The sequence below is a fragment of the Carex rostrata genome, chromosome 28, assembly GCF_964058835.1.
Source record: "Carex rostrata chromosome 28, lpCarRost1.2, whole genome shotgun sequence".
Classification (NCBI taxonomy): domain Eukaryota; kingdom Viridiplantae; phylum Streptophyta; class Magnoliopsida; order Poales; family Cyperaceae; genus Carex; species Carex rostrata.
Window position 1 is genome coordinate 6,258,348 of NC_135945.1, and position 20,623 is coordinate 6,278,970.

Below are 20,623 nucleotides of genomic sequence, written 5' to 3' on the forward strand. Positions count from 1 at the left end.
GGCTTCTCTATCGAAGACATCTCGGGTATTATTGCCCGCAACCCTTTTATTTTTCGGTTCAATATTGTGTCAAAGATTGATTTCTGGATAGAGGTACTTGGCTCGGTGGAGAATCTTTCAGTGGTTCTCAAAGCGAGAGGGGCTGCGTTAATTTCTAGCAGCTTGGAAAATGTTATCATGCCCAACATATCTTTCCTTCGGGAGCATTGTGGTTTATCAACCCGTCAAATTGTCCGGCTGATCAAGTCCTGTCCTAAATTGCTCTCATCTAAGCCTGAATTTGTTAAAAGGGTAGCTGAGAGGACTGAGGAGTTAGGCATTGATTGTTCATCAGTATATTTTCTTGAAGCATTGATTGCTGTCAGCACTGTGAGCCAACGCACCATAGATGCAAGGCTAAATAATTTGAGAAATATCGGGTTTTCACAAGAGGAGGTAGCACTTTTGATTAGTAGATACCCTTTGACGCTGACTAAATCAGAGAAGTTGGTGGCCAGAAAAATGGAGTTCCTGATGAAAGAAGCTGGTTGTAATAAGTTGCATGTGATCCGAAATCCATTTTTGTTTTGTTGCAACTTGGAGAACCGGCTGATTCCCCGAAATATTGTTAGAAAGCTTTTGACGTCGAAAGGAATTCGGGTTCTAACATTTGCTACTTTTGCAAACCTAAGTGATGAGAAGTTTGTGGAGAGGTTTATTCTGCCATATGAACATGTTATTCCTGGGCTCCATCGTGCCTTTGCTGATGCTGGAAGCACTGAAGCTATTAATTAGCTTTAAGAGTCTAAAACTAACTTTCTTGCAGACTTAGATACTGCAATTTATTTATTTTTATTTGGCTAAATTTTGTATTACTTCTTTATAAATTGTTTAAGTCTCGACCATCAGTTTTGTTAAGATTTAGCTGTTAAATTTGTAACTCCACATTTCTTATTTGTTAAGATTTAGTTGTGATTTTATGAAATTGAAACTGTTGGTTGTTGTTCATGAACAGGCAGAACAGAAAATAGATCAAATAATAAATATAGGATGACAATTCCTGGGAATATATGAATAATTTTATATAATATTGGCTTTTAGATGGTAATTTGGCCAGCACATATTCTATTATTTGTTTAATTTCTAATGGAAGAATTAGCATTCTGTAAAATTGAATCCGGCTCTGCTACTTTGTTGGAACCCAGGACCAAAAGCTCTTATGGCATATTCCAATAGATGATGTCTGATTTTCTTTTCTGCTGAATAGTTTTATTTTGCATATATAGACTTCATATCCTACCAGCTACATAATAGTTTAGAGGGAGCACAATCTTAGACCATTCATACAGTTTCATGCCTGTGATATAATTTTGCATGCTCGATTGGCTGCCTGAACCAGTGTTGTAGTTGTATGCGGTCGTCGGACGGACAGGGAATCGCTAAGCGATTAATCGGGAATAATCGGCCTTAATCTGAAATAATCAGTCAATTCATAGAAAAAATTCATGACGGTTTGGTCATCGCCAACGACTAATCGGTCGGTTAATCGGCCTAAACAGATGTTTTTTACAACACTGGCCTGAACTATTTGTTGGCTGGCCTATATCCTCTCCTCTCACCTCAAGTGGCATAATAAAATAAAATTTATGAACTTAGTCACTGGTTAGTGGATTTAAATAACCTTGTTAACTGTGATATATGGTGATGGTTGATTTTTTAAAATACTAGCAATTAAAAATTGACTTCTTTTGTTGGCAGGATCAAATAGAATTCTATCAGGCATTATGAGAGATGTACAAGTAGACCCGATGCCACCCCTGCTAAGAGATATGATTCGCTGTTTGATCAGTTGGCAGATACTCTCGAAGACATACGTGCTAGACAGCTACATAATAAATATATATGATGAGGGCGATTGCATTCCTCCTCACATTTATCAAAATGATTTTTTGCATCCGTTTTGCATTGTGTCTTTCCTGTCTGATGCTAGAATTCTCTTCGGCAGAAATCTCAAGGTTCTTGGCCCCAGCGATTTCTTGGATTCTACTGCCATTTTGCTGCCACGCGGATATGTCATATTTTTCTTGAAAACTTACGTATCTATTATATAGTGACAAGTACCTATACAGTGAGCAATCATCAGTTCATTTTAGGTTGACTTTCATACTTGCCCCTTCCTCTATAATACTGTAATTGGGCCTCAACATAAAAAAATAAATAAAGTACACATCTATTTAAATAAGCTTACAACGAAAGCATTAGTCAATTACTCAATATTCATGCCATACTTTGGTACAGCATAAATTTAGTGAAGCTATGGTTCACATTATTAAAGGTAAAATAAAATTTAGATAATTCTGGAGCAACATTGATGAAATTTTTTCAGTATTCATGTTATATTTCACTACCACAAAATATAGTTTGTACTATGGTCATTTTGTACATTTGTTAGAAAGGAGATAAATGTGACCTGAACATAATGGTAGTAATTGGACAAAATATAAACCCTATATATATATAAAGGATGCAATAGAGAAATTCAAGATAAATTGGAGTATAAAAAATTATTGAGGGTGACTTTGCTAAATGGATATCTAGTGTTTGTTATCAATTATTATTTGACTGTTGTTATCATTATATTTGTAAATGTATATATCCCAATATCATGGTCGATAATTTGTTTAAGTAATAAATATGTTTTGTTTTTCCTATTCTTCAATAGATCAATGCTTGTGCTTAGTGGAAATGGTGCTGATGAGGCAAAGCACTGTGTACCGGCGGTCCATTCCCGGAGGTATACATTTTGGAAATACTCTACATTGATATTTTTTGTTTGTGTACTGAGTTAAGATCATTATTTTGCATCAGTACGAATCAAAATTCTTTTTTCATTTTCTTAATTTATTATTTCAGGATCTCCATTACTTTCAGAAAAATGGACCCTGAGAAGCTTCCGTACCAGCGTAGGCCGGACCCAGATTTTAATTTTATCTAGATTTGGTTCATTTTTAAAGTTTTTGTTCTAGTGATGATAGACCTCTTTTCTGGATCACATAGTTTGCTGTACTCCCACATACTCTTTAATGCAGGAAAAACTTGAAATGCCATGTTACATGTTGACAACACCTTCCTGATTGAGATTCTGGTGATAAGTCTGAGATATTTGTTGTAGTCTTTATTTGGTTGGGATTTGATCTGTTTGATTCAAATATTTCAAATTTTCAAAAGAAATTGACTAGGAACCACAAAAAACACGTCCATGGCATAAAGCAGAAACTAGAATGACAAGGTTTGAACTTTTACTTTCTCCCAAATCCCACCAGTATCTCGGTCCGGATCCTCTGAGGTAACTAACCTAAAGTTTTGAGTTTAAATCCAATCCGTTTGATCAGAATCTGGAATGTAAAAAGTACTTTATATTCGCACCAATGCAGATCAGACGGTTTATATCTTAACTCAAAATTTTGAGTCACCGCCTCTCTCGACTTCTCTCAAAATTCCGATCAGTATCTTGCTTTCCCTTCTTTTGATGTCTCTTCTCGGATCCAAATTGGATCCGTTATGGAAATGACTGCCTAATATTCCTTCTACAATTCGAACAACCAGTCAAAGTTGCTTGCATCGACCTATCGGTTGGATTGCTCTTTACTTTGTGTTTCAAACCCGTTATGGACCCGCTATGGATCCAAACCTAACCATGCCTCTGTCATAATTGCTTCTCCATCATTTTATCTATTTACTTCGTGATTTACTAAAAATAATTTTGATTTATAGAAACTAATTAACTTTGCAAATTTTTACGAACAAGTTTTCATGAGACGAATTTTGATAAAATTTTATCAGTTTAATTTGCACCAAAATGTTTTCGACATTGGAGAGGATACAAGTTTTAAAAATTTGACTACAAATTTTTGGCAATAAATATAGTGATGGGCTAATATAAGAGGAGGGATCAAATGACACCGTTTTTTGGTGACATCGGATGACACCATCCATTTTCAAAGTCCAAACAGTCGATCCAAACCGTTCAACTTGATGGATATGTTAAAATGTGCTTGAAGATCAAATTTTACATTTTTCTGAATTTTTTTTGGGTTTATTCAGAGGGGTTCAAAAATTCAACGGTCTGAATATAGCGATTTTGTTAAATACTTAATAAATAGTAAAAAAATTCAGAAAAATGTAAAATTTGATTTCCAAGTTACTCTTAATATATCCATCATATTGAAATGTTTGGATCGACTATTTGAATTTTGAAATTTCAAAAATGGACATTGTCACACGATGTCACCAAAAAAGCGGTGTAATCCGATCCCTCCTCCTAATATAATGACAATATTAAAAGAAGGGTTTTTCAAATTAATTTTGTTAATAATATAACTAATTAAAATTTTGTCAATTTTTGTTCAAGTTGAAATTGATACATAATTGTTATACTTTCAAACGCAATGTAATTAGATCAAATAAAAAAATTTCAAATTATCTTTTTTCTGCTTTATCCTGTATCTTTTAATACAATTAATTGAACTTTGATCGCAATCCAACAACACCAAAATTTCCTTTTTACCATTTAAAAAAAAACAATTTAATCATTTTTTTATAAGTTTCGGATTTTACCACTTCCGTAGGTATAACCTAAGAAAGTGATAAAATCCGAAATTTTGAAAAAAAAAAAAAGTTTTTAGGAAATCAATTTTTATGTTTTTTTGTTTACATCGTACTTAGATTAGATTTGGATAAAATATCCTCTTGTAAATAAGGCAAGCGGATCGATGCAATCCGTACATTTTAAATCAAAAGACTACAATTTAAAACGAAAATTAATAATTACATTTTAAAATAAAACAAACACAGATACAGCAAGATTGTTTAAAAAGAAAATTAATAATTACATTCTTTTTTTGCATGTATTGATGCAATTTTTTGATCCTACAATGATTCCATAGTTTTCACTTTAAAAAAAAATGATATATTTTAATAGAAAATACTTGAATAAATTAAAGGACAGAGTGATCTCCATATTAAAGGACATGGGTGTTGCAAGTTGGGTCCCACTGGCAGAGTCATGGAGTGGGAAACCAGTATTGTCGACTGTATAGGCTCCAATTCGGATACTCAGTCCTTATCAGTGCACCTAGACCGCCGATATCTGGGCAGGATATTGAAGTTCCTGTACCAGTAAAATTTGAATATCAATTAAGCCTACAATAAAATCTGTTCTTTCCCTCCCTTTTTTTCAGTACATAGATGCCATTAATTCCCTGCTTATGTATACTGGTAAGGAGTCCTGATAGGTATGCTTCTGTCGAATTCTGTTAAATTCAGGATAATAGAGGTATAGCTCTGATTGACCTAAATGTAGCTTAAAAACCAAAAGACACAGAAATTTAACAAGTGATCGAATGCAATTTTCTATATGGTAACTGGTTCAATTTGGAAATATTTCTGTTAAATGGAAATGTTTCTGTTAAATGGAACTAAACAATGGAAATGCATTTTTCTATATCGTCTGAGGTAAAATAATATTTCTGTTAAAATCTGGACCATTTGATCAGAATTCATGCAATTCGGTTCGAGATTGAAATCACATAACCTTTTAATATTTGTTTGGATTTTGATCGGACAGTCCATATCTAAACAGAAATATTATGGTACCTTAGATGATATGAATTCCACCGGAGATCTCCATTTTGTGATTTTTCCAATTGTTTTGAATATATCAGGAGATGGAAATAACATGCTGATTAAATTGGTTAGTCACATCAACTAGTGCTAATAAAAGTATGATGCATGATGAGTTTCAAAAAAGGATAATTATAATATAAACGAATGGGCAATAATTATTGATTCAGATATTAACAATGCTGTTTTCATTTCATTCAGCTCACAGACAATAGAGTCAAAACAGAGCTTCATATAACTAGTGCACTGCATTAAGGTAAAACTGCTCCGTCAATATCTTTAGAAATTTTGCTCATTGGCCCTTTGGAATTGCAGATCTTTTTTGGTTTATGGTTTGCAACCCAGAAAAAACTTCAAATTTCCATTTGCAACTTATATTATGTTATCGTATTTAACTATGTTCTTATCATTTTTTGGTTTCACAGTTTCGCTTTCAATTGTCAATTATTTAATTGACACTTCTCAAACTTTTTAAATAACCCTCCTCTTCTTGTCCAGGCTTCGGACCGGCTACATCATTTAGATGAGAACGGAGTAGGTTCAATGGGTATTGGATCTACTTTTGGGTCCAATGAGCTCCAACACCGTTCGACCCACATTAAGATCTGTGCGCACAAAAATTGAAGCAGGCACGCACGGATTTTAAAGAAAAATACACACATATTAATGCGGATCGAACGGCGATTGAGTCCATCGAACCAAAGTAGGTCCCATGGGCATCAAACCTACTCTGAACTCCATTTAGATATAGGCAGACTTAAAAGTTTGTGTTAGTATCTCTGAAATTTAAATTTAAAAATAAATGTACAAAGAAACTAATAAATTGGAAACAAGGAGAAATATATACCTTCATGAATAAACCACGCTGGCAGTGATCTGTAGCTCGTACATAGTATTTGTGTAATTACAGTTTGCCTTGTCCATAATGTACTAGTTTGCCTTGCGTAATTTCGTCCTCTACTCGATCCTCTGTACTAGTTTGAAATGTGTTAAAATCTCTGAAAATTGAATTTACAAAGAAAGGTACAAAGAAACTAATAAATTGGAAACAATGAGAGATATATACCTTCATGTACAAAGAAACTAATAAATTGGAATTTACAAAGAAAGGTACAAAGAAACTAACATAGTGGAGCTTGCGTAATTTCATCCTCTGCTCCTCTGGAGTTTCACACCCATGCAACAGCAATGTGGCACTTGTCGGTGGGGCCAGTGTTAGTGTATACACAAGTCAGCGGTAAGAAATTATACAAAGACCAACGGTTGCAAATGAGAGCCTAATCGGAGAAGTTATCAACCTCTATTCCCGTCTAATGTCCTTAGAAATCAGCGAAGTGGGCAACTCTGGGATTTCTTCCAGCAAAGTAGCATTGCCAATGCAAACATGTTCAAGGGAAGTGAGCATCACCATTGTACCAGGCAATGACCGCAGCGAGCTTGCATCATGGATGACCAACCCCCTGAGGGTACTACTGTTTTGTAAAAACCATTGCTCTGGCAGGGCCTCCAACCCTGAGCATTCGTCAACTTCCAGATCACTAACAAATCTGAAGCTTCTAAGTGGCTCAATAAGAAGGAGACAAAGGTGATCAACCTCCAGAATATTGATCTTTAAAGAAAACAAGTTGTTTACTGGGTTGACAGTATTTGCTTGATGCATAGATGAAAGTTCAATCAGCTTTGGACATCCCCTTATAATTAATTGTTTTAGTGACACAAATTTCCCTACTGCATCAGTTGGTAGCTGAACCAGATTCTCACAGTCTCTTATGGTCAATTCCTCAAGACCACTTAAATCTATATTTTCTTGAAGCAGAAATCCATTCAAGAATGCTAAGTGTGAACACCCACGTATCTCAACATTTCTGAGTGGTGCTATTAGGGATGATGATGTAGGGCCATCTGAGCAAGAACTTTGGAAATATTCTGGAAGATCACTCAATGCCACATCATAAATGGAAAAACTTTCTAAAGAAAGGGGCAGATTAGGAAATTTGGTCAGGTTCCGGCAATCTTGAATGTACAAGCGTTTGAGAGATGGAAATGCATTTTCCATAGAGGTAGTGGATGTAATAGTTGCACTTCCTGATATCAGCAACTCAGTGAGATTAGTGAGACAAAATGATGCCTCAAGCAGTGGTACATCAAGTTCACCACAGTTTCCCATGTTAAGTGTCTGAAGTTTTACAGGTATAAGGTTTCTCCAAAAAACAACTGCGGCCAGCTTTGGGTTATTTTTAATGGTTAAGATTTTCAAGGACATTAGCTTCCCAAATCCTTCTGTTGGCAACTGTAACAAATTCTTACAGTTTTTGATGATTAGTTCCTCAACAGCTTGTAAATCAACGTTTTGTTGCTGCAGAAATCCATCCAATGATACTAATTTGGGACAGTTGACGATCTCTACTACCTTAAGCGATGATTTCATATATGATGATGCCAGATTTGTGATGCTAGAACCATAGTGCATATCTGGAAGGGAATTAAGCCCTACATTTCGTATCTCAAATTTCATAATAGAAATAGGAATAGTAGGTAATTTAGCCAGGTTTGAACAGTTAGTGATAGTAAGTTCTTTTAGATTTGGAAAGCCATAACAACTGAGTGGTCCTGCCCAGGATTCCCATTTTGGCATGTTCAAGCAATATAGTTGTTCCAAAGATGGAAAAGCCCAATCACTTGTGCCATCACATGAATAGTCCACTTCTTTCACTTCAAACATGTTAATAAGAGAGAGTTTTTTCAGATATGGCATTTGCCCAAGAAATGGCAGTGCTTCACAATAACGACAATCATCAAATGTGAGGGATGATAGGTCCAGATCAGATGAGTCCATCATCCAAATTGGGCATTTGTGGCCTGCATAATGCGTGATTGTCAATTCCTTGAGATTGGAACGTGGTCGGAGGTTATCAATTATTTGCTCTTGCTCCGGGTTATCAGAATTGCTCCAAGTCCAAATTAGGAAAAGTGAAATAAGACTTTCCTTTTTGGATAGGTTGGCATTCATAGCTTCAACTGGATTCTCTACATTCTCAAGATTATGAATAGAAAGGCTTTGAAGATTGTTTAGCGTTTGTAGCTCATCTATATGGTGACCACTCTTCTGTCCAACAAAAAATTTTAACTCTTGTAGAGAGGTCAACTTGTGTACACCGTGAATGTTTTGCATCACCATGTAAGGAAGTTTCAGATAGCGTAAGCTAACAAGATTGGTCATTCCAGTTATTTCAACACCCTTAATATGTGAATATCGATACTTATCTGACATTTCTAGCACCTGTAGTTGGTAAAGCTTATTAATTGAATTAGGAAGCTTATATAGGTTGACTTTTAGAAAGCGAAGATGCAACAAACTACCAATCCCCTCTGGCAGTTCACAACATATATCTCCTTGTATGACCAATAAACGCAAAGTTTCCTTAAGTGAATCATTTGGGAGAACAAATCGATCTCGATTTTTGTCATAAGACAAGGTTATTACCAAGGTGCGTAAATTTCGAAGATTTAATATCCTTTCAATTTTACTTTCAGGAACAGAGACATGTTGGGCAGTTCTAGGTATATTATCAGATTTACCATTTGGTTCAACTCTGCAACATTCTCCTTCTGATACATTCTGAGCCAGATCATGCATCAAATCATGTATAACATACGTATTGTCTTTCCAAGAATGTCGCTCAAAGAATGATTTCCTAAAAAGGTTATTGAAGTACTCTTTGCAAATATCTTCAGGCCTTACATCTCCATGTAACTCTTGGCATATGAATCCAGAGGTGATCCACATTTTGATCAACTCATCTTTGTTGAACCCATAATCTTGAGGAAATATGCAGCAAAATCTAAAGCATTCTTGCAAATGTGCTGGTAGATGGTAATAGCTCAATTTCAGCACATCTGCCACATCCTTAGCTTGCTCTAAGTTGATTAGCGAATCATGGTTCAAAATTCTTTTCCAGTAATGGATATCCATGTCTGAATTCAACAAGCTCCCAATCACCTTTGCTGCTAGAGGGCTATCTCGGAGCTTCTTCACAATATCATTTCCGATCTTTTGCAAATCTTTATGATTGTTAGGGTTATAACCGGAAAATGCATACTTATTGAACAGTTGTAGCAACTCTTGCTCTTTCAATCCTTTCAACGTTTCTCGTTCCACATTTACCACATTTAGCACACGAGCAAGCATGTCAGCCACTGATTTCATTCTAGTGGTGAGTAAAATTTTGCTTCCCTGTTGTACATATTCCAAGGGCACAATCAATTTCTCCCAGTCACACATTTTATCATCATTCCAAACATCATCTAGAATGAGAAAAAATTTCTTTGAAAGAATGCTTTCCTTCAAGCTTTTCTGTAGGCCATTTAATGACTCACCATAATGGGTTTTCTCGCCTAGGTCTTCGAGGATTTTTCTTGTGATATCTTCAACACTAAAACTTGTTGAAACACAAACCCAAATTGTTTTGTCAAAATAGTTCTCTTTGCTAATCTCCTCAAAGATTAATTGTGCAAGAGTGGTTTTTCCTAATCCACCCACCCCCATAATACAAAAGGCAGAGATATTCCCATGAGATGCTGGTTTCTTTAACCATTCAATTATCATGGCCTTCTCTGTCTCACGGCCGAACACTTTGTTTTTTGTTAAAAAGGAAGTAGTCTCCCGACTAGAATTGTAAAAACTGTTATCGTTTGGTTTTGCATGGCCATGAACATCTAGTGCAGCAGCAAATTGGAAGAAATGGCCAATATCGGCAACGGCCAGATCTAACATGTGCACAGCCTCCCTCAACCTCTTCAATGTATCTTCACTAATTGTAGAACCAGTAAATTTTCTCTTCGTTGAATTACCAATTATTGAAGAGGAAGATCCACTCACCTGGTCTCGGGCTTTCACCATGTCTTCCAGATCTCGGTATTTGAGTTCGTCAAGCACATCTTCAGCTGCAAAGAAAGCTTCTTTGAATTGCTTTAGCCAAGCATTCACCCCCGAATTCGGGTGCTTCAATTTTAGTGCCTCGCCAACACCCATGACAGCTGTAATCTTGGGAAGAGCTTCTTTCAACCTACGTAACTCGGATTTAGTATCAGCTGGCAGCACACGCTCACCCAAGTAGGAAGAAGCTGTGTCGACTAGTTTGCTAATGATTGCAGACCCGAACCATTCACCAACAGTTGAAAGAACCATCTCGATGAAGATTTTCTTCTTGTAACTATTTTTTTTTGTTAGAACTTAGCAGAGGCTGCCCAGCTTTCTTCTAACTTACTGTCTGTCTTTTTTTTCTTTTTTTTTTTTTTTTTTTCCAAAGTAGAAGGGTTGTTGTGTACAGAACTTGAAAAAAATACTAACAATTTGTAGTAGGTTTTCGAGTGAAAGATGAATTGAGATATTGAGATTCCAAGAAGAAAAAAGATCGGGTAATTAATAAAGGAACTTGGTTACCAAAATAATGGATTGTATGAGAGAGAGAGAGAGAGAGAGATTGAGATTTGAGAAACAGAGTGAAGACCGTAAAGATCGCGTAATTAATTTACTATCTCTCTGTTTTTTTTTTTTTTTTTTTTTTTGCTTTTTCTAAAAATAAAAAAAATATAGCAAGGGGTGTCTTGAATAGGATGAGAAATGGAGATGCCAAGAGAAATTTGATCGGATAATAATGAAATTTGATTACCAAGAGAAAGACACAAAATTTAACTAGCAGGGTTGTTGTGTACAGAACTCAGAAATATTGTTTATGTAGTAGATTGTTGGAAGAAAGATGAATTGAGAAATTGAGATTCCAAGAGAAAAATACAGATTGTTTGAGCGAGAGATTGAGTTTGGAGAAACAGAGATAAAGACAGAGATGGAGAGACAATGGTAGATTACAGATATCTATGAGATTGGGTTTGGAGAAACAGAGTTAAAGACAGAGATGGAGAGACAATGGTAGATTACAGATATCTATGAGATTGGTGACCAGTAGAGATTAGAGTCGTTTGAAGAATCATTTGAAGAATAATTAGCAAGACTTGAATACAATTATAAAATAAATATTTACATTAAAAACATGACGTACCACATATATATAATTTGAAGAATCATTCCGGATATATTTAATTATAAGTAAATAATTATACGAATCTAGGCTAGGAACAAATTTTTGTAAATAAGTATAAATTAATAAATTTATTTTTTATTAGATTATGGATATCTAGGACTAGGAGATTGGTGACAAGTAGATTACATAGTAATAAAATAATCTCAACCTAACAAATTTGTGTGCATGGTCCAGATCATAAAAGATAATATCATTGAAAGAATAATGCCACCTGGACAAGAGTAGTGGGCCCCACGGCCCATCTCTCTCTTATAGTCGTAGAAAATTGGAAAAATAATCAATCATTAAAACCAACCAAATAAATTTTATTAGTTACCCATCCAAATCTCTTGGTTTATCCACATAATTGCAAATTAATATCCACCTCTCCAACTGTCCAACAACATAGTTATTGTTTTCTATGTATTTATTGCTGATAGTTCAATTGAGTGCGTCACGGAAACTTGTAATTTAAGCGTAGAGATGTACCTACTAGATATTTAGTATGGACTATGGAGTGAGTCTATGGTTCTATGCATAACATGATTTGATTCATAATACATATTAATATTTTTGTTTTCATAATCGAACCATTCAACATGTTTTTTTATATAAATATGTGCTTGCAAACTGAATTTTATATTTTTGACTATTTTTTGACTATCTTTTAAGATAGGTAGAAATTCATTGTTTTTGGATGGTCCAAAATTTTCAGATTAAGTGATTTTCTATCTATCTTAAAAAAAATAGTAAAATAATTAAAAAAAATATAAAATTAGATCAGCAAGTACATATTTATATGGAGATCATGTTAAATGTTCAGATGGACCGTTAGAATTTAAAATAAAATAAAATATTAATCTGTGTATTACGGACCATAATTTCAATTTATTAATTTATATCTTCTACTTTTGTTAGATATTTGGAAGTTATTGTGTCAACATGGTTGTGCTAAAATAACAATTCTGAATTATCTTAGTGATGATTCTGTAAGTTTTACATGATAATGACATAATACGTTTAAAAATAATGACACAATCTTGAAATATACAATTCTAATTTACTAAATTACTTTTTTTTAGTTGTTACTATTTGAATTTTCTGAATTTTTACTCCAACTATTTTATGGGTATTTTCATAATTTGAATAAATTTATCCAATATTGTTGTGATTTTCTGAAAATTAATTTTGATTTTTTTATAATTAAACTATGATTCCGAGAATTTAAAGAAATGCAAGTAAAGGGTTCATAACCATAAAAATTAGATGATGCGCCTGGATGCTTAGCGCATGTTCATTTTATTCTGGGTTCTAAATACCGTGATAGTGTTTTCAAATTATAAAAGCTATGGCGCTATAGAGGCGCAATATAGGCATAGCACCGTTTTTTTTAGCTGCTATGTTATGACCCAATTATTTAAACCATTAATTTTATTTATTTATTATTTATCATCCAATATTTAATGAAAATTAGAATCGAAACTTTGCTGCTTGTGGTTTGTGCGCTGCATGAAGCCAAAACTTCTCTGTTAAAATCTTTACCCCAAATTTCTTCTGTTCGTTTCTTGTTGAATTAAAAAAAAATGACTTTAATAATAAAAATTAATGAGCGACGCAAATATTTTAATCTTCCACAATACCAACTTGATCTCCGTTACTGATTTTAAGTTAATTTTTAATTAATCCTTGTCTGAAAAAAGGAATTATATGCAAATTATTAAAAAAAAAATTAACAGGTTTGACAAGTACGGAATTATGTTATACAATCGATGAGATTTTGTATTCTTGGAAATGTGTGGAAATTTTTGTTTGGAAAGAATTAGATGGATGTAATATGAAAGTGGACATAGAAAATCACTGAAAGTTGCCATTTTTTTTAAAAATATTATTAATTTTTTATTAAATAGAATAAAACATATTCATCTGAAGTCTATTATAATCAAGTTATCATTTTTTTCTGAAAAAAATATTTGTTTAAATAGAACAAAGAAACATCTAAAGTCTACTATGGTTAAGTAGATTGTATACTTAAAAGTTAAAACTACTAGAACATGACCAGATTTATCTATATTTTTAATCATTTTTTTTAATAATTCTACAATTGAAAAAAAAAGTTAGATAAAATGGAATGCATTTGTTCAAAAAGGCGTCGTCTGATTTATGCCACACAGATTTTACTCTATACTGTTTTAGATAATTTGAAGAGGTTGTGAACAAATTATGAGCACTTGGGTATGCAAAAAATCATGTTGCACCAAAGTTCATTTTCCCATATTTTTTTTTTTTTGAGAAAAAATAAGGGTCAAGTTCTTATTTAATTTCATTAATAGCTGTTACATGTGGTATATTGTAACAAATAAATCAGAAATCAAGTTTGAACCGATTCCTTTCGAACTTTCATTGATTCTGCGTATTTTGTTTTTTTTTATTTTGTAAATAGAATGAATGAGAAGAAGAGAACAAGACATGGATTGTCTGACGGTGGGATGCCTTATCATTACAATTCTAAGGAAATGAGCCGGTCAAACATTTTGGGCCTTTTATTATTCAATATTTATATTTTAGTTAAATTTTTATCTAAGATTTCACTTCAATTTGCTAATTGGCTAAGAACAGCACCACTCTAAATTGTGCCAAACAATTTTTAATTAGTTCAGGAAAATATATCAATTTTGTTATTATAACCTATTTTATAATAAATATAGTTACATGGATTGAGTTGCAATTTTATATCTGATAAATTAATGGGTTTGAACCCAATTAACTATTTGAATCTGTTGGATTTAATTAATGGTACGCCCGTTATGGGAAACCCAAATTCAATATCCGACCCGTTATGAAAAGATGCCAACCCTTTATGAATAGGTGCATTGGTTTTATATAAACCATTCATATATCTCTCTCTAATAATCATCAGAAAAACGTGTGAATAGTAACAGCCAAAATTAGAGAGAAAATATAGAGAGCACCAAGAAGTACTCTGTTAAGGATTGAAGGTTTTAGGTCGTGGAAAACGCAGGGCTTCCGGCTTCGGCTTGTGATTCCTTGCAGAACCAGTGATACTGCTACGCTCGCAAGATCCGCTTCCGCACGAAGATTAACGGAGTTATTTGTAAGTTTTGTCCGTTAATTAACATTGGTATCAGAGCTTTTATAGCATGTATTCTGGTTTTAATATATAACACGGATTGTTCCGAAAATTCGCCTAATTTGAAATTATAAAATTATTTTTTTTTCGAAATTATTTTTTCTGAAAATTTTGTATAGCAATTTTCAGATTTTTTTTGAGAATTTCCGAAAATTAATTTCATGTTTCAGGAAAAACGAAATAATTTGAAATTACAATTTTTTTAAAAAATTATAACGAATTTTCAGATTTAATTTACAATTAATTTTTTTTTTGTAAATTTGATCAATTTAAATACGAATTTTATTTTTTAAAAACGTATTTAATTGTATTCACTGTTTTTGGAGATTTTTTAAATGTATCTTTTGGAGATGCATTGCAAAACAGTGATGTTGTATAGTGGAAATGGGAGATGCAAAGCAAAATCATGCATTTTTAGTTGTTTATGGATCTTATACAACTGGTTGGACAATTTTTTGGTCCAAATGAATCACAACCGTCCAAAGAACCATTTTTTCTCAAGAATTTTCGGATTTGATGGTTCATGATCGGTGTGTACAATTTTTATACTTCTGGATTGTACAGCATCCATTTCTGGTTCAAGCAGCGCCAATGGATGGGTCCATTACTGTTTGAAATGGAGAGGTTGTATGCATCGGTTCAAACTAAATAGACTTGGTCCATTCCGGGATGGTGAACCGCGAAAAATAAAAGTTTTTTCTTGAAGCCGCTGGGGCTAGAACCCGTGTCTATTGGGTGGGAGCCAAGTACCATAACCACTATGCTAGAACAACTTTCTTGTTACCATCTTGATTCTATAAATTAAATATACTACAAAACAGTATAATTCACACTATGGTTTCATTTCCAATGATTATAATCTGAATTTTTTTTAATTATGCATTATTCATTACAAATGATGTTTAATCCAATTATTTTTTTTTAATCCAGTACGGATTTTTTGATAACTAACCCACTACGGTTTCCAAATGCATTATTTATTATGCATCTATTTTTTTTTATGAATTTATGCATCTATTTTTTTTATGAAATTATGCATTATTTTGTATCAATTTTTTTATATAATTTAAAATTATATAATTAAATGTATAATTTTCAGTGGGAGTTTTACACAGTGAATAATTAATAGTAATAAAATTTATAGAATTAAATGATGATTGTGAAACTTAGTGATCTTTCGATTTTAATCTATAAGTATTATTATTATTAAATTATTTCACAGTTGTTGTAAAACTAGAATTGTTATGCCAGGTATTAAATAATTTGTATTAAGCCATCAAAACTGTGATATGTCCTAACTTAGTTTAATTGTAAATTCTCAGTGGAATGGCATCTGCATCTAGGAATATTGTGGCAGAACTCAACAAGGGTGAAAAACTGAATGGCGATAATTATGAAATTTGGGCCATGAAAATTCAGTATGTCCTGGAAGAACAAGAGGTTCTTTCGGTCCTGGATCATATTCTAACCGAACCAGAAAAAGGTACAACTGCAAAGCACATTGCTGATAGTGCTGCATATGAGTCTTGGAAAAAGAAGAACTCCATTGCTCGTATTACGTTGCTGAGCAGTATGGATAATGATGTGATGCGTGAGTTTAGGCAACATGAAATTGCAAAAGAGATGTGGCTTGCTTTGAAGCAGAAGTTTGGTGGAACTTCTGTTACAAAACTGAGACAACTCACCATCAAGTTTGACACTTACAAGAAGCGTCCTAATCATAGCATGCGGCAACATCTCAGGGAGATGTCAAATATGATTAGTGAGTTGAAGGACGCTGGCCATGTTTTGACTGATGAGCAACAACTTCAAGCAGTGATTCGTTCACTTCCTCATACTTGGGAACACATGAAGGTGAATCTGACCCACAATGAGAGTATTAAAACTCTCAACGATGCAACAAGGCATCTGGAACTTGAGGAAGATCGTATTGAGGCATCAAAGCCTCAAGAAACTGAATCTGCTGTGCATTTGGCTGGTTCAAGCTCTCATGGAGGGCAAGGCCAGAAGCGTAAGTCAAATTTTGGTCACAAGGGCAAACAAGAGAAAAAGCATAAGGGGCAGGATCGTGGCAAGGGAAAGGCTTCTCAGAATTTTAAGAAGCATAATAAGGCCAAGATCAAGTGTTTCAATTGTGGCAAGAAGGGTCACTATGCTTGTGAATGCAAAGAGCCCCGCAAGGTACAAATTATAGAAAAACTTTCATATTTTTCATATGTTTCCAGTTCTGTTTTTATTGCTGATTCTCATCCTTTGTGGACTGTAGACTCAGGGGCAACAGACCATGTAGCCAAAGACCGTGATTTGTTTGTGGATTTTCGTCGAATTCCGCAAGGTTCAAAATGGCTTTATGTAGGAAACAACTCTCGTGTACCAGTCAAGGGTATAGGCACATGCAAGTTGGATATGCGTGATGGTCGAACCCTCCTCTTACATGATGTTCTCTTTGCACCTGACATTCGACGAAATCTTGTATCTGTAGTAGTTCTTCTTAGATTTGGATTTACTTTGAACATGTGTGGTACTAGTATTAAGTTGTATCTGGATGATGTGTGTTATGGTTATGGATATGTATCGAATGGTTTTATTATTCTGGATGTTATTAATATGATGACTTCTTCTAATAACCATTTTTCTTTATTTACATCATATGCTGATGAAAATGTTGATGTGAATGTATGGCATATGAGATTAGGCCATATTGGACAGCAACGAATGGATAGATTAGCCAAGGAAGGCATGTTAGGCCAAATTGAAAGGGTTAGTCTACCAACATGTGAAAATTGTTTAAAAGGAAAAATGGCAAGAAAACCATTTGGAACAGGAACCAGGTCTGAATTTCCATTGCAATTAATTCATTCTGACATTTGTGGACCAATGAATGTGAGGGCACGACATGGAGGTAGATATTTTATCACCTTCATTGATGATTATACACGATATGGTCACGTCTATTTGATATCTCATAAATCTGACACTCTTGCTTGTTTCACGAAATTTATAACTTTATGTGAAAATCAATTAGACAGAAAGGTTAAGGCCTTACGAACGGATCGCGGTCGCGAATATTTGTCTGATGAGTTCAAACAAATGTGCGAAGAAAAAGGAATACTAAGGCAACTAACCATGCCATATACTCCACAGCAAAACGGAGTGGCTGAAAGGAGAAATCAGACTCTTTTGGAAATGGTTAGGTCAATGATGGCTCAAGCAAATCTGCCAATTAATTTTTGGGGTGATGCATTATTGACTGCTGCCTATATTCTGAATCGTGTACCTTCTAAATCTGTTTCTTCAACTCCTTACGAACTTTGGACTAATAGAAAACCAGATCTTAGTAATCTGAGACCTTGGGGATGCGCTGCCTTTGTTCATGATTCGTCTCATCAACATGGTAAATTGGGTCCAAGAGGTAAAAAGAGTATATTTATACGATACTCTGAACATTCCAAAGGTTATGTGTTCATTGGTGAACAATCCAGTGGGAGTGTAACAGAATTTGAGTCCCGAGATGTCATTTTCTTAGAAAATGAATTTCCAAGAAAGGGTGAGATAGGTCAGGAATTTTCTCTATATGAAGTAGAGGAGGAGCAAGATGATTTGATTGTTGCAAATCGTTTGGTGCATATTCCTGAACCTCCAACAGTATCTCATCCAAGTGGGAGCAAGTCTGTAGATGATGCTGAGCAAAGTTCAGCACAATCACAAATTAGGCATAGCAATCGTGCTAGAGTTCCTAAACGTCATTTTCCAATCGAAAATGAATCTTACATGATTGTCATGCAAGATGAAGAAGAGCCAAGAAATATTCGAGAGGCTCTCACTTGTCCTGCTAAAGAGAAATGGATGAAAGCAATGGAAGAAGAAATGGAGTCAATGAGATCAAATAGTGTTTGGGAATTAGTTGATCTCCCTGAAGGACGCAAGGCAATTGGGAATAAATGGGTTCTCAAGATTAAACGTCTAGCTGACGGCTCAATTGAGAGGTATAAGGCACGTCTTGTTGCTAAGGGGTATACACAGCAAGAAGGGATAGACTACGAAGAGACTTTCTCTCCTGTTGTAAGATTTACTTCCATACGGTTGATACTAGCTATCGTTGCCAGTTTAGATTTGGAATTGCATCAGATGGATGTTAAAACTGCATTTCTAAATGGCAATCTGGAAGAAGAAATATATATGGAACAACCTGTCGGTTTTGTTGCCGAAGGACAAGAGCACAAAGTGTGCAAATTGTTGAGATCCATTTATGGTCTCAAGCAATCTTCCAGACAATGGTACATTCGGTTTCATCAAGCAATCATATCATTTGATTTCGAAATAATTGATGAAGACCATTGTGTGTATGTCAAAAGATCCAAAGACAAATTTGTGATTCTATCACTTTATGTGGATGACATACTGTTGGCTAGTAACAATAAAGAGTATGTACAAATCATTAAATAATGGTTATCCTCCAATTTTGATATGAAGGATATGGGTGAAGCAGCATACATTCTTGGAGTGAAGATTGAAAGAGATCGTTCCAAGAAGATGTTAGCTCTATCACAAGAGCATTACATCAAGAAAGTACTTGAAAAGTTTCATATGCAAGACTGTAAACCCATTGATACTCCTATAGCAAAAGGCGAAGGTCTTAGTTTAAGAATGTGTCCAAAGACTCCAGATGAAAAAGTACAAATGGAAAAAGTTCCTCACTCAAGTGCTGTTGGCAGCCTCATGTATGCTATGATGTGTACTAGGCCAGATATCAGTTTCTCCGTTGGGATGGTGAGTAGATATCAAGCCAATCCAGGACAGTCCCATTGGAAAGCAGTAAAAAGAATACTTAGATATCTGAAAGGTACTGTGGATTATTCATTGTGTTTTCAAGGAGAAAATCTGCAACTCATGGGTTACGCAGATGCTGATTGGGGAGGAGATTTAGATGAAAGAAAATCTACCTCAGGCTATGTTTTCTTACTTAGTAATGGAGCTATCTCTTGGAGTAGTAAGAAACAGAGTTGCATATCCTTATCCACAATGGAAGCTGAATTTGTAGCATTTTCAGCAGCAGTACAAGAAGCAGTTTGGCTTAAAAGATTTTTGAATCACTTGGGTTTCGGTGAGAATGAAACTAACTCAGTGTTGGTATACAGCGATAGCCAAGCAGCAATCACTTATACAAAAGATCCCAAGTATCACTCAAAGACCAAACACATTGATACTAAGTATAACTTCGTTAGAGACATGGTGGTGAGAAAGCAAGTTTGCATGCAGTACATATCTACACACAAAATGGTGGCAGATCCTTTTACAAAGGCAATACCTAGAGATGTGTTTATTGGCCATGTGAAATCTCTAGGGTTACGTAGATTGTAGTTATATATATATTTTGATTGAACAGTATATATTATGTATATTTGTATTTGTGGGAAAAATGCAATGAATGCTATTTACTTATACATTTATGTTATAATTGTTACAAATTATTTAATACCAATATATTTAGCATAACACATGAGATATAAAATGAAAGGTATGTCAGACAGTTGATTGGCCTTCTCACACAGGCAATCGCTTCTATGTCTTGGTAGGACATAGAAATAAGATTGATTTTAAGCTAGACATGATACAAAATGTGAGAGCAAGTGCTTAAAATATACATCGCCTTGATAGAGAATCAAGATGAGGTCATATGAATATATTATTATGACCGAAGGTGAAATACCCACTATTCACCTTAACTGTCTTA

General features: G+C 34.3%; 1 protein-coding gene and 1 long non-coding RNA gene across 2 annotated transcripts in view; one reads left to right on the forward strand and one right to left on the reverse strand.

Annotated features, from left to right (window-relative positions):
- Positions 1 to 3,012, forward strand: part of LOC144545545 (uncharacterized) — a 47,643-nt gene extending 44,631 nt beyond the window's left edge. The window contains exons 2-3 of the long non-coding RNA XR_013508541.1: positions 2,702 to 2,773; positions 2,893 to 3,012. This is a non-coding gene — a long non-coding RNA (uncharacterized LOC144545545). The remainder of the gene's footprint in view (positions 1 to 2,701; positions 2,774 to 2,892) is intronic.
- Positions 3,013 to 6,510: 3,498 nt separating this feature from the next.
- Positions 6,511 to 11,519, reverse strand: LOC144545936 (putative disease resistance protein RGA3). The gene is made up of 2 exons (XM_078294488.1): positions 6,788 to 11,519; positions 6,511 to 6,630 (listed from the first exon to the last, which is right to left on the reverse strand). Exon 1 carries the CDS (start codon positions 10,847 to 10,849, stop codon positions 6,962 to 6,964), a length of 3,888 nt encoding a protein of 1,295 aa, XP_078150614.1. The 5' UTR covers positions 10,850 to 11,519; the 3' UTR covers positions 6,511 to 6,630; positions 6,788 to 6,961.
- Positions 11,520 to 20,623: the final 9,104 nt, after the last annotated feature.